This window comes from Centroberyx affinis, unplaced genomic scaffold, assembly GCF_046629955.1.
Source record: "Centroberyx affinis isolate AG114_WGS23_722 - 3 ecotype Tasmania unplaced genomic scaffold, CSIRO-AGI_Caff_v1 ptg000711l_1, whole genome shotgun sequence".
Classification (NCBI taxonomy): Eukaryota; Metazoa; Chordata; class Actinopteri; order Beryciformes; family Berycidae; genus Centroberyx; species Centroberyx affinis.
The window spans coordinates 116,694-132,007 of NW_027279328.1; the positions used below are offsets into that span (position 1 = coordinate 116,694).

General features: G+C 40.8%; 1 protein-coding gene across 1 annotated transcript; it reads right to left on the reverse strand.

Moving 5' to 3' along the window:
* Positions 1-679: 679 nt before the first annotated feature.
* On the reverse strand, positions 680-9,103 carry cpa4 (carboxypeptidase A4). Its single transcript, XM_071519501.1, has 11 exons — positions 9,039-9,103; positions 7,901-7,982; positions 6,647-6,781; positions 6,306-6,404; positions 5,928-6,029; positions 5,431-5,532; positions 4,250-4,360; positions 3,739-3,829; positions 2,881-3,080; positions 2,047-2,131; positions 680-867 (listed from the first exon to the last, which is right to left on the reverse strand). The coding sequence occupies exons 1-11, from the start codon at positions 9,101-9,103 to the stop codon at positions 680-682; spliced, it is 1,260 nt and encodes a 419-aa protein (XP_071375602.1).
* Positions 9,104-15,314: the final 6,211 nt, after the last annotated feature.

Genomic DNA, 15,314 nt, shown 5'->3' on the forward strand with positions numbered 1-15,314 from the left:
TATGAAATCAAATTGGTCTTTTTTCAAAGAGAGAGAGGATGAAACTAAAAGTGCATACAGTGTTTTTGTTTTTAGAGATATTTTTAATTATTTCAGCACTGTGGAAAGTATTACAGTGAACACATACTCCATGAATCTGGGGGGACATGCTGTTGTTGCAGACACAAGCCTGTTTGATATGTACAATAGAAAGGCGAACAATATTTTTTCCAAAATGGTGGATATCTTGTTTAGGAACTAAGCTTATAAATACTGTAGGTTTTGGACTGCTGTGTGGAAAATGCCATGTAAAGACAAATAAAGCATGTTGAAACCCAGACAGACAGTGTTTTCCAGTCTTTATTGGTCAGTTTTTAGGTCAGACCTCATACACAGCACAAATGTGTTTCACAATTATACTGTAGTTATAGTCAGTGATGTAGTGGTAAATTAAAAGGTGTGTAAATTATAACCGCTTGTCAGTGACCATTATAAAGCAAACAACCACCAATAAAATCAACCTCATTTTCAGAAGGGCTTTATTTGTTTAACTTACATCAGTGTGATACTACTTCCTATGAAATATGCTATGAATTTACCTCATACACATTAAGTCAGCCTAGTTGGGTGAACTCTGTTATGCAAAATAAAAAGGTGGGTAAATCGAGTTTAAATTTATCCTTCACTAGGCGTCCATGGTTCAATAAGGATGGTCGCGGACGTACTCCATGATGTGCTTCAGGGCCAGCCAGGTCTCGGAGGCGGTGGGGATGATCTGATTGGCTGGCAGGATGAAACCATAGCGACCGGTGTCCCTCAGCTCGAAGGCGAAGGAGTACTTGATGCCCAGGTTGTAGGACCAGTCAATACTGCCGCCGCTGGCTTGATCTGAGAGGAGGGGAGCAGAGGAATGATTATCTATCCATCTATCTATCTATCTATCTATCTATCTAGGGCTGCAACTAACGATTATTTTCAATGTCGATTAATCTGTCGATTATTTTCTCGATTAATCGATTAGTTGTTTGGTCTATAAAATGTCAGAAAATGGTGAAAAAAGTCGATCAGTGTTTCCCAAAGCCCAAGATGACGTCCTCAAATGTCTTGTTTTGTCCACAACCCAAAGATATTCAGTTTACTGTCATAGAGGAGTAAAGAAACCAGAAAATATTCACATTTAAGAAACTGGAATCAGAGAATTTTGACTCATTTTTCTTAAAAAATTACTCAAACCGATTAATCGATTATCAAAATAGTTGGCAATTAATTTAATAGTTGACAACTAATCGATTAATTGTTGCAGCTCTATATCTATCTATCTATCTACCTACCTACCTATCTATCATTATTATTATTAATAGTAGTAGCAGCAGTAGTAGCAGTTGTGGTAAAAGTAGCGGTGGTAATTGTAGTTGCAGTACTAATAGCAGTAGTAGTTGTAATACTAGTAGTAGCAGTAGTTCTACTATAGTACTACTTTCCTTGGTTATTAATCCTTGGTAATCCTATTAGTATTAGTATTACTACTAGGAGCAATACTAGTAGCAGCAGTAGTAGTTGTAATCATACTAGTAGCAGTAGTAATAGCAGCAATAGTACTAGAAGTAGTAGTAGGAGTTGCAGTTGTAGCGGTAACAGTAGTAGTAAAAGTTGCAGCCTAATAGCAGTAGTAGTGGTAGTAATACTGGTAATCCTAGTAGTAGCAGTAGTAGTGGTAATAGTAGTAGTAGCAGTAGTAGTAGTGGTAATAGTAATACTAGTAGTAATAGCACTGGCAGTAGCAGTCATAGAAGTAGTGGTAATGTTATTGTTATTTCAGATGCATTGCAATTCATATTTTATTTTACTTATGGATTCATTAATTGTGTTAACTACATTTTAACTTTTTACTTTATTTCCTTTCCTGCCTGTACTTACTAACTTTTGAAGAGCGTTTTATAAGTAGCTGTGAATGTTCATTATTATTTATCATTGTTGCTACAGTATATTTCACCAACTGTCATATTTGTAACTTTAGATTCTGAGGTGTTGTGAAGTGCCACGGACACAGGGAAACATGGTACTTACAGATGATTTTGCAGATGCTTCCAACTTGGTACCTGGTGCCATAGAGGGAGGTGAGCTTCTGCACTGCAGCCCTGCCAACGGAGTCCTACAGGAGAACCAAGGAAAGACAAGATAGTGAGGGAGAGGACAGTGGTGACAGGAGCAGCAGGGGACAGGAGGTGTAACGGTTAGAGAGGTGTGCTTGTTACTGTAAGTTTGCTGGCCTGTAATTCCTAGACCAGATGGAAAATCTGAACAGGGAAAAGTGAATGATGCAACCTCAGCTTCTGTCAAGGCACTTAACCCCCAATTGCTTCAGTGGAGTTATACAGGAGTGACTAGAAGACTGTGGTTGCACTGGGAAGTTCCTCTGTGTTAATGTGTGTGACCATATGAATTTAAAGCAGGACATTGCTGAAAAAGAGCATACATACTCTGCTAAACCTTACCTGGATAAATAAAGGGAAAATAAATTGTCATATTCAACATTTGATGAATTTGTGATTAGTCAGTTTATCAGTTGAAGGTGCGTTGTAAGTGGAGTTTGGTTGAACTTTCAGTCATGATTGATTAAAGCACAATTACACAAGGAATTGTACTCCATAGTTGTATAGCCAAAGTTCATTCAGGGAAAGACAGAGACAGAGGTTTTGGTGCGAGACCATCATCAGTATCATACCAACATCGTTGCTTGTCTCCCTCTGAATGAAATGAGATCCTATCCTGCTTTTTGGGTGCAGACCACTTTCTCTGTTTTAGTTAGAGTGAACTCTCCTGCCATCATTGAGTCCTAGGATATAATTTACTGGAAATTCACCTCATGCATGTTCACAATAAAGTAATCTCCTTGCTCACCAGCTCAGACTGATGGGGCACGGCTCTGCAGGAGTAGCCGTATGGATACATGAGTAGCTGGGAGTAGGCGTGGACGGAGATGAAGGACTTGAAGTTGCCGTGGCTCTTGATCAGGTTCACCACGTTCTTCACCTCAATCTCGGAGTGGGCCGACGGGCCGTGGTACGAATCTGAGCAGGGGTTCTTACTGGCACCGGGGCCTAAGACACACACACACACACACACACATACATCTATCATTTGAATACAATACATGTACAGACGTTTGTGTTGGTGATATTAGTGACAATACAAAACAACACATAAGACAGTACACATTGGCAAACTGCACAAGGCAATAGGAGCTCACATACAGTGCAAAATTAACTTGGCTGAAAATAAAATAAACCTAAATTAATACTTCATAGAAATCAGGAACTGTGTTAATTTAAAACTTTTTCACTCACAAAATGGATCAAGTTTGGAATTTACAAACATATGTAAGTACAACAGAATTCAAATTACAAGAAAGCTTTTGAACACACACACACACACACACTCCGTGTTTCCCATTTTGATATTATTATTCAAGTAACATTAGGCTCGTTAGCTATTTGAGAGCAGGAAAACACCATATAACTGAGGTAATTCAAATGTTATCGTCTCAAAAAGTTGCCGGCCAATGTGGAGGGTCATAATTTTACCCGAATGTGGAGTTTGATGGGTGCTAATTTCAAACCCTGCATACACACACACACACACACACACACACACATTCACAAACATACAAACCTATAAAAGTCTTTCCTTTGCTTTAGTGCAAAGAGAAGTTAAACAAAACAAAAGATGTATCTGTGTAGCTGTGTTTGCTGCACCCACCACCGAAGCCTGCGTCCCAGTTCCTGTTGGGATCCACCCCACGGCAGCGGGAGCCTGGGTTCGTGGAGCGAGTCTTACGCCACATACGGTCCTGCACATCACAGAGCTTCAGTCAGTCAGGCAAAATCCACATAACTGCAAATTTTGTCATTTCCTTTCCATGCGTATTTATGTGGTGAGTGAGTTTTTGTGTCCCATGGGCCTTTGAAACCTTCTAAAAAAACATTGTGTAATTATAATCCGATAACTGGTCATCAATGAGAAAATAAGCATTGTGTTCTTCCCTCTTAAAAACTTGCATTTTGCAGATGTGTGGTTTGCAACAGCAACTCGCTCTGGCTCATATCAACCAGGATTCCCCCTTCAAATTTCCATTTGATATTAAAAAATGTCAACAAAAGTCTTTAATTGTTATAGTGTAAACAGAGCTGAGAGAACAACATCAGTGAAAAGGAGGAGGTCGGTGCAGTGATGTCAGTCCTGCGGGTCCAGCTGAGTACTGGTGACCTACGTTGGAGTGTGTGTAGGCGTAGCCGTCGGGGTTGGCCAGGATCAGCATGTAAATGTCCATGGTGTTCAGGAGGGAAGTCAGGGAAGCGTCGGTGCCGTAGTCGGTGGCGATCTGAACAAGGACAGATAGGAGGTGTTTTGTAGAAATGGCACTCCCACAATAAAACAGTCTTTGATATATATCAGGCATTTAGCTGGCACTCTTATCCAGAGTGACATATAATGGCAGCAGCAGTAGAATAAACTTCAATTCCTATATCAAAACCAGTACAAGCTGCCACTAATAAGGAGCCACAGCACTACGATAATAGATGTGAGAAATATTATTGTGAGTCTAGAATGAGCAAAAAGAGTCATGTATGATGATGCATTATTATATAGACGTTTACTTGTGCATTTTCTGCAAGCAAATATGCATACTAGTACCTTCAGGGCCATTTACATAGTATTAGAGAGTATATTTATGACATTGGGACCTTGTAGAACCCAAATGTAACTCCAAGGAACACATTTTCTTTTCGGAGTGTGTGTTATTTACAGCTTTCTTACAAACCTTGCAGATCAAAACGACTAAAAAATACACAGAGAACAATTTGACCTTCATGGTAATGATTTATTTACTAGAGAAGTTGAAAACTGCTACAAGAATGAGAATATATTTCTACCACAGACTGAAATTAAGTATTGAAAAAATCAATAAAATATGCTACAAAAATATTGTGTGTTATGTTATTCAGTCATTAAAAAACAAACAAACCTATGAATCAAATGAATTCACAGCATTAAATGGACACTGCTCACTGGATGAATACATGGGAAAGTGAGTGGAAGCTGTGACAGCAGGATGACAAAAGTGTTTTTTTCATGACTGCTTATGAGGAAGGTACATTGTATGTGCAGCATTTTATGTATGAAGAGCTTCTTTCTAAGACACTATAAACCCATTTTGGAAAAAAAAAATCACTATTTGATCTTTCTTGCTCATATTTGAGGTGATTACATCCTCTAATATGTTCCTGGTTTGTAAGCAAAGATCTCAAGATAGCTCATAACCTCAATAATATTCAATAGTGAGTTTTTCTTTTAGAGGCCAGTAATCATGCTGTCAGATGAGGTCTACCAAATTTCATTTATAGTTTATATCTTTCTTCATCTCACTGGCTTGCTGCAGTGTTGTCTTACCTTGTTGGCTGTCCACACTCCAGTAGCCTGAGACACCCATTCTCTGGAGTGGATGCCAGTGTCCATCCAGATGGCGGGACGCTTGTTGCCTCCAGTGCTGAACTGAAGAGAGAGAAAACACAGAAACAATATTTAATGTAAGGCATATCAACACATGAACACACAAACTAGGAATTGACCATTATGGGTTTTTGAAGGCTTTTGATACACAGATACTGATATTTTTGGACTGAAGCTGCCAATAACCAATATTTTGTCTTGATGTTCTGTACCTTTAAATTTGACCATTTTCATGCCAAAACAATCACAAAATTACAACAACAAAAAAAACCCCTTTCAGTACAAAGATGGATCTTGGTTAACAGTTTTTGAATAGTTGACATTTTGGAGATACAAGGCTTTCACCCAACAGCAGTGATAGGCAGTCCACACATACAAATATACATACATACACACACACACTCCATTCTCTCTATCTATCTGAGGTTATGGCCTACCTTGAGCACATACATGGGCCTGTTCTCATAGGACTTTCCGATTTCCACCTTGGTGACCAGGTTGGGATGCTCAGCCACCAGCGTGTCCATCCAGCTGTAGATCTGTATGGGAGACACAGGATGTATTATAATATATATAAATGTCAAGGCCAGTGGCCACAAAGCCTTGTAGCATGTCTGATACTAAGTAGAAACACATATACGCATTCAGTCTAGGTCCTTTTCACCTGTGTTACTGTGTGTATTGAATGTATTATTGGTAATAAATGGTGAAAAGACACCTTACATAGAAGATGTATGTGTGTCTATACTGTGCGAGTGCAAGTTCTCAGTGTGTGTGTGTGTGTGTGTGTGTGTGTGTGTGTGTAAATAGCCCACTGTCTCCAGACGATGATAAGCTCCGAAGTTGAAGCTCCTGGTGCTGCGCTCCCTCATCTGGTTCTCCTCCATCTCAGCTTTCTCCTCATCCAGCAGCTCCTACACATGACAAACACAAGTTGGTAGGTTGGCTGGAAGATTTAAATCATTATAAGTAAATAGGATGTCTGTATTCCCACTACAACTCTCACTATAAAAACATCCAAAACCACAAAACTATAACTATAATTTTGTTTCCAACTCAGAGCGATTTTATTGGATGCGGAGAGATTTAACTTAGTTTTACCCTTTCACCCTTCCACCCTACCATTATACCACTATGTATTTGGGGGATTACAGACCTGGAGGTTGTTGATCAGGACGGAGAAGGGGATGTTGTGGGCGCGGAGGTAGTGCTTCACAGCGCTCAGGCTGGAGTAAGGCACTCTGAGGTCGACAGGGAGCTCGGTGGAGACGGGGTGGAGCCAGAAGTCCAGCTGAGAGAAGAATCACACATTTGACTGGGAACCTTTTATACAGTTAAACCACTGAAAGGCGTCCTGTTGCCCCAGTTCCATGTGTCAGTATGTAGAGCCCTAAGTACATATAATTTATCCCACAAACCCCCATTTGACAGGATTTTCATTGAGGGAAACCCATCTGAGAAGGTTTCTGTTGCTGGATATGAGTTGGTAGAGAACTGGACTTTATATCATAGGGGAGGAAATAAAAGTGCAGAGAGTGAAACGTCTGATCAGAAGTCATTCCTTTAATCTCTCACTGTACTATATTCAAATGAAGTTATATTGAAATTAAACTGTTCCTCATTTTGCCAGAGACCCCCTGCAACCCCCTCAAGGGCCCCCAGAGGTTCCTGAACCCCACTTTGAGAAGGGTTAAGGCACCTCCGGGGATCCTTGAGAGGGTCTCTAGCAAAATGATATAATTAACTCAATATATAATTATATAATGTATATGTATATAGTGGTATAATTCACTAAAATTAAATTCACTAGAAATAGTCCCAATGAGAAAATGTATAAGAATGATTATTCTAATTATAGGTTTCACTCTCACCACTACTATCTCCCCATGCAGTCAAGATGTACTATTCAATACTAAACCATCTAATGTGTGTCTATTGTTTATTTGTTGCACCAATGCCACCAAGACACTGACTAGACTAGTCTCTATATTTATTGCACTTGCAGAAATAAAGTGATTCTGACTCTGCATCCAAGGTGTTCAATAATCTAAAATGAGATGCCAAGGACTAACAACAAATTTTGCATTCGATTTTTAGAAGAAAAACAAAATATTCGGTAGAGAGGACAGTAAGATAAGAAGGAAAGTTCATCTCTGGATTTCTGTCTGAGAGTTTCTGACTTTTTAGGATGCAGGATGACTCTGGTAACTTTTCAACATTCAATATATTCTCAGGTGGAATATATCTGTGGGTCGATGGTGCTGACCTCAATTTGCCCTTTGTACCTGTTGAAAATTCATGAGCGAGTGTGTGAGATAGAAGCAGCTGAGAAAACTGAGTGTGGGTGTGTGTTCTGTATGTGTGTTTCTATACCGTGTGTGTGTGTGTGTGTGTGTGTGTGTGTGTGTACCTCCCAGTCCTGTTCCCTCTCCAGAGCCTGCAGGAGTTGGATCTGTTCCTCAGACTCCACATTGACCCTGATGACCTGATCTCTGGAAGACGAGTCAAAATTAACTTATGTCTCATGTACATTCACATTTACACCTCAGGCATTTAGCTGATGTTCATATCCAGAGCGACTCACAGTGAGCTCAGCAGTAGAATAAGCTGAAATTCCTTGTTTACCAATGTTACAGGCGAATAAAAGCACCAAACAGAAGAGCCATAGTGCCAAGACAATGGCTCTTACTCCCATACTCTTCCCATACCTTTGCCATGCTCGACCTATACTTTAATAACAACCATGGTTTAGTCATATTTTACCCATATATTAACCATGCATTTAGACAGAAATCTGACATGCTGGATAGTAACATTCCTTCAAATAAAACATGAAGGGATCTACGGGAGGGAAATCTGTCTCCCCAGATTTTCATTTCAACTATAAAAATTGAATGGGAGACTGAGTTTATGGATTTGAGAAGGTCTGCTTGAATTTTAATACCCAAATGAGGTTTATTGTACTATAGTACTATATGTAGTGTGTTCATTTCTGAGAAAAATGTGCCCTTATCCCCAGAAACTCCCACTATCTGCTCTCCCATTCACCTTGCCCATCTTTCCCAGTTCATTTTCTATGGAGCAGCTCCAGAGTTTATACCTGCCATCTTTACAAGACTTGAGTTTTAGTTTTGTGGTTTCTGGCTTTTGGAGAAGGTTGTTAAATTTCAAAAATGATGACTGACCATATGTATGTATCAGTGTTCTTAAAACGAGCATTGCTCCTCTCAAAGGAGCGAGGACTGATCATTAGATACAGAAAAACAGGATTATTTTATTCTTGCAGAGGGAAACATTGATACCACAGTGCGGGTTATAGCTTTAAAATCAGAATTTTTATTGCTTCTGTGCAAAGCCACATCACCAAACACAACGCTAAGACTTTCAGAATTACTATGGGAAAACTTTAATTTCCTCCAACCCACCAATTCAATTAAATTCTGTTCAAAACTTTATTATTCTCTGAGGGAAATGTGGCTTGCAGACAGACTCTACAATAAAACACACAGTAAAAACACAATAAAACAGCTCTTCCCGCATGAACTTACCCAATGAAGAGCCGGTCAGCGTGGGCCGCAGCCAGCAGCACGAACAGCAGCCAGAAGCCTCTCATCTTGCCTTCTTGTGTCCAGACCGTTCAGAGGCTTCAAGCTGGTCAGGCAACAGTTCTTATAGTTTCTGAACACAGCCGGCGACATGTGGCCCGTTCCCAGGACAGTTACCTCACAGCTCTCCTGACTGGCAAAACCTCCTGTCTGGAGTTATTCTGAGAGATGAACATGCTGATGTAGCTTTATTTATCTTTCCAGCGCTCAGCTGCAGATACTGCTATTTTCCCCAGATATTTGCTTTCGGCTTTATTGAACTGCAGAGGCACACACTTGGGCGCATAAGGAGAGCTGGAAGAAACAATGAAATGTCTGATACACTGTCTGACCATTCTGCCCTGCAAAGCCAAACAGCAGTTACTGTATGAGTAATTAAACTCAGAAGAAAGACTTCTAAAGTTTATATCCTGACTTGACAAAAGTATTTCTGGTACAGGAGTGGATTGTCTATCATTTAGTAGCATTTACAAGTATCATTTTTGTTGATATTAAATCTAAAATCACATCATGGCCTTTGACCTTAGAAACACACAAAATGTAGTTATTGATGTTTGCCTTTGTAGGGTAACATTCATTTTACACCTACGTTTATATTTTGAGCATTTATGTGACGCTCTTATCCAGAGTGATTTAACGTCAATTCAACGTCTCCATGAGCAGGGTCAAAATGTCCTTCACTGAACGCAATGGAGTTCCTCATTAAAAAGGCACTTTTGTCTCCATCTTTATCTTCAACCTAATGACATAAATTATGCATTTAAACTTGCAGAGATGTTAGAATTATGTTTATTTGTCACTTTAGCTGGGCTTATTTAACCCTTATAAACAAACTATTCAGACCTTTGATGATAACAGTGATTAGTGCATGGACCTTCAGAGTCTAGGGCAAAACGTTACAACGTTCATGAATAAACTTGTGAAAAGCCATGGTCCAATGATAAGATGTAAATATGCTTTTGTAGGAAGATTCTCTGAAATGTTGCAGTCTTTTAAAAAAAAAAGTCACAACACTCTCACAGTCCACATTATCCAACCGCACACTGTGAGGCTTTGCTGACAATATATTTGCAAAAAAGGCTTATAAAAGGAGCGAACAACACATTTTGCTTTTTGCTTCCTCAGGTTTGCTAGCACCCTAACACTCACACAGTGTTAGGAGCACACAGACTTAGTGTCAGCAGTGCGAATGATTCCCATAGCAATCAATGTATTCAAATGCATTGGAAGTCAGTGACAAAACTAAAACTTATTCCATTGTATCTCTCTCAGAAATGCAAATCATGAAACTCTGCAGACATACTCACACATCCTGTGAACACATGCAAATAGCCACAAGTGAAACAGACGCTAGCCCATATATCTAGATTTTACAGTGTTTTACATTAAAATGAATGGGGTGGGGGATGCAACCAAGGTCCTTCTCTGGATTTGAACCCTGGACATCACAGTTACATGGTACACACCTGAGTCAACTGAGCCACCAGAACGCCTGAGGAATACTGATCTGGATCTGTGTTCCCTTCAGTTTGAAAGGGCAGCAGCTCCGTGTTTTACACCTGATAACCTCACAAGCTGAATCTTAGGTTTCTGGCTTTGGGATGTTCACAAGTTGCATGTTCACAAATAGCAATTGGTCAATTCTAGATAGGAATAGCATATAAGCTATTCTTTAAACAGGAATTAAACAGATGTAAAGAGGAAATCTAGGCTTGTATGGATGAGATCTGTTGGGTTTTCCTTGCTCAGCCATCAAAGAAAAGATCATAAGTAGTAAATCCAACAGACATCCATAGTCTAATACATCTCAACCTGGGGGTTGGGGGCCCCCCAGGGTCACAAGATAATTTTAGGTGGTGATGAGATGATTTATGGCAGCGGTTCTCAACGTGGGGTGCGGATAGTCATGGGATTCTGGACAAAATCATATCCAACAATAAAAATATTCTCAGATTTGGGTCTGAGAGACAAACTCCCATCAAATGGGGGTCTGTGGCTCTAATGTGGACTAAATTTGGGGTCCTTGAAAGGAAAAAGGTTGAGAATCATTGATTTATGGGATAGCAAAAACATATATCTACTATACATATTTATCATCATGTCTATTTTTTTCCTGATTTTTCTGATCTTCGGGTCTCGAGGCAAAAAGGTTGAGAACCACTGGTCTGACAAACACATGCATGCGGGCAAAAGTAACCAGTAGATGGCAGTGCACCACCAATTATTACAGCAATGAGGTGCCACACAGTAAATAATACACACCATGGATGGCTACAGTGAAATGGCATCAGATCAAGGAAGCTGAAATTATTCTGCAGCTTAAATTATTGATTGCTCAATTAGGTTTTTAATCAACGTCATTAAACATGTTTGTGAGAACGAGTGTGCAAGGGCTGCATATAAAACTGTATGACATCACTCATGATTTGGTAACACATCTCATATTATTCGGCATTATTTCATCATAGCAAACAGGAACAATATTCACCACTGGTCACTCGCTACACTTCCATACTGCTTGAACACATAGTCATCCGTTATGAGTGTTGAATGTAGATCGACAAGTACTGTCTCCTGTCCACAGTGTGTCCCTTAGTACTCTATGTGAGGCCCTGCTGTCCTTGTACCGTGTGTGTCAGTATGTACTGTGTTGCTAATACGTTGTTAGTAAGACGGCAAGTCAAGTCCTTGTGTTGTACTTGGTGATTAATGTGATGCAGACTGACTGTGTAAAGACCCTCAGGATTCACAGTCCTCTTCCCCTGTGAAGACTTCCACTTTGGTGCGAAGACAATCACATTTTCTGACTGTTAGCAGAGGATTTAACTTTGTGTTGAGTTATTCATGATGATATCCACCGGCTGATATCAGAACAAAAGCTATCCCCGCAGGAGTGTGCGCTACACAACCTGACTGCTCCCCTCAGCTGCAGCAACACTCCCGCTTTCCAGAATTAATAAAAAGAGGTTTTAAGATGTCACTTCCCCTCCTTTCACTCCAAAACAATCCCATCAGACAAAGCAGGGTTTGGAAACGGCGTGGGAGGTTAGAGGGGACGCGGGTGGGAGCGGAGCTGGGGCTTTTTTTTTTTTTGCTTTTCACAACGTGGAAATTATTTATTGCTGTCCTGGTGCGTTGTCTAAAAGTTTAATGTCCCTGCAAAGAAGTGACTTTACATGCAAATGTGGGTTTGGTGTGTTTGTGTGAGTTTTTTTTCCCCTTCTTTTCTCCCCTGTCGTTTGGCTCTAAAAGCTATATGAACAAGGCACCCCCGAGTAGCCCGTTCCACTTGGCTTCCTCTGCCACACTATAAATAGATCCATTTACATTGCATTTCATGGCTGAGCTCTCTCTCAATATTTCAGAGGCCCACCAGTAAATTGACCATTAATCATTTATTACTCACTTGTTCATCTCATTTTGCACATATGCTTAGATACTGCACAATATTCCTACACAATACAATCAGTCTTTTGATCTGTTTGATATTTTCCATGCACAAAACTGCAGTTTGAGTCCCTGCTGTAAGAGAACAGATGACTTTGAGTCCAGTAACATTTCATGTGTGCGTGTGTGTGTGTGTGTGTGTGAGCTGCCTGGCGTGCATGCGGGTCACCTGAGCACATCTCGCTCAGGTGATTCCCCCTTCTGTCCACTCTGGTGGTCACATGACAGAGGAGAGGAGAGGAGAGGAGAGGAGAGGAGAGGAGAGGAGAGGAGAGGAGAGGTCAGGCATCTGCGCCTTTTCTAAGGAGAGATCACCCTTCGAATTGGCTTACACTGTTCGATATCAATCTGTGACGTTCAATGCATTCCAGGAGTTATTTAGTGATGAAGTGTTGTAATTTGGTGAACCCAGTTTCCCTCAACCTGCCTCTGTCTACTACTTCAGTTAGCGACTTCCTACATTTCCCAGAATGCCTTTTGACAACCCCCAGAGAACAGCCGTGAACTAGTGATAGCAAGGTAAGAGCTTTTCCACTCAAGAAAAACTCTTACGCTTACTCAAAACGCAACATGTCTTGTGGCTGCATTGCATTCTGGTCTATTGAGGCTGCTGTTGGTGGAGAGATTGGTCTCTCTGCCTCTTCTACGATGTATTTCTCCCTGTGTGATTGTTGAACATCTGGTGAGTCTAGGAAGAAGCTCTCGCTCGTTGATTCTGAGGGACTGACAATAACACCAGATGTTTAACGTTGATGTTTCAGATAGTTTCAGATAATTTCTGCTATAAACTTCATTGTAGCTGCTGGAAATATCTGGATGTGACATGCCATGTCTACATTTGACAAGTCGGGAAGAAGAAAAATATACCAAACAAACAACATGGACCCAGAAATACAAGATACATCCCAATAATAGGGTGGATTTCGCCTTTAAGCTGCTTTGTAAGGAATACTGAATCATAGTGCAGACATAGTGGCTTTAAATGCATCTAATTTTCTATCTTAAAAGGAGAATGTCACTCAAGTTAAGGATTCAAATGATATTTCTAGGGCTTAAGAGAGTTAGATCATTACTTGGAAACATTAACCAAAAGCTATAAACCGGAGAAGCAAGACTCAAAATTGCGGCTTCCTCAGTATGTAAGCTACTTTGCTGACAACATTCCCCATTCCCAATGAATCTGTCGAGAATGTTTGTCCAGGCTTTTCCACTCAGATGGTCTCTATAAAGGTTACGTAAGCCTTGAACCGGAGCCGCATCTCCAGAAAATCCTCCATGGCGCTGTCACATTTACATTCTCCATCTTTGCCAATTGATTCTGGATGGAGCCGTACATCTGCCTGACATCACGGACCCAGAGGCCGGACAGACTGGGCCGGCTCGTCTCATGGCTACGGGGAACGGCAGTGAATGTTAACTGTCCTAAGGCACATATTCTAATGCTGAAACTCAGCGGTTTTCCTCTTTAATGTTGTTTCTTCTGCATACTCAAGATGACATGCCTCCCCCAAGACGAACTCATTACCTTTCCTCCCCTGTCAACCAACCAAAACTAAAAGGCGAGCTGACAAACGGTGCTCCAGGCTGTTTAACCCCATCAAGATTACAGTACACATCTGTCCTGCTTTGGCAAAGTCTGATACAAAACAATCACACTCATTTACAGAAATCCATCAAAAACCCTCTTAAAGCCGCCTCTCACTCACTGTTCATCATGATTGACTGCATTTCTTCTTGGGCGATGCGATACTTCACTCTGCGTCTGTCTCTGCATCGTGCCTCAAGATTTGTTTTATTATGTAACAGTCTAAAAAAAGAGCACAACATGCCAGAAAGGCTTTGGCTGGTGTAAAAATAGAGAGCAGGCACAAAACGATCCGGCTATTTTTAGCAATGCCCCCCCCCTTCCCTTTCTAAGAATAGCAGCAGGGATGTTTCATATTCATCCTAAGACTGTGCCTTGCAGTTGCCAGTGTGTTTCTTCCCTGCAGTTTCTGAGTGGAGTGGACAGAAGCAGCCATCTGCAGGGTTAGTGTGAGTGTCTATGCTGGGGGATTTTGAGGTGCGTGTCATCAAAATTTTACACACTACTCCTTATTCCATTACTCATCAGCACCTATTTCAGCACGGAGAGTCGTCTCCCGGTTGATGAGCTTAACGGGGAGACGAGGGAAATAAGAGCGGCGGGAACGGCGGCTCGGAGACTGAGGGAGCTCCCCGTAACCCGGCTCAGGCGATATTAAGATTCACGCCGAGCTCGTTCAGGTCTGCTTTATTGCTGCAGAGTCTCTTCGCTGCCGGCCGTTTCCCTGCAGCGAGAGAGGCAGGATGTGTAAATCCCCCGAGAGGCGCATATTAAAAACTTAATTGTTTGTGTCTAATTAAGTGAGGTGGAGTCTGATGATGTTGGCGAAAAAACTAAATGATGGTGACGGTGCAGAAGCTGGTCAGAGATCAGACAGACCAAGTTGTGTGGTGGTGTGTGTGTGTGTGTGTGTGTGTGTGTATGTGTGTATATGTGTGTATATGTGTGTGTGTGTGTGTTTGCTTATTATGTGCATTCTGTATTTGACTGATGGTCAATATCATCATACAAAACAATCACACTCATTTAGAGATGCACGGGCATGTGATTTTTATTGTTTTAATATTGTTATCTATTTTTATCTATCTTCATTGTACTTTTTGTGCATGGTCTATTGTCTTAACAGTTGCACTGAGGCAAATTCCTATCAACTTTGAATCATTGTATCATTTGATCTGTTTAATAAG

Excerpts from the sequence above, each read along its gene's own strand:
- cpa4 (XM_071519501.1), bottom strand. The coding sequence starts at position 9,103 with ATGAGAGGCTTCTGGCTGCTGTTCGTGCTGCTGGCTGCGGCCCACGCT. Across the intron at positions 7,983-9,038 it reads GCTGACCGGCTCTTCATTGG|AGATCAGGTCATCAGGGTCA; the intron begins GTAAGTTCATGC and ends CTCGTCTTCCAG. Across the intron at positions 3,081-3,738 it reads CTGGGACGCAGGCTTCGGTG|GCCCCGGTGCCAGTAAGAAC; the intron begins GTGGGTGCAGCA and ends TGTGTGTCTTAG.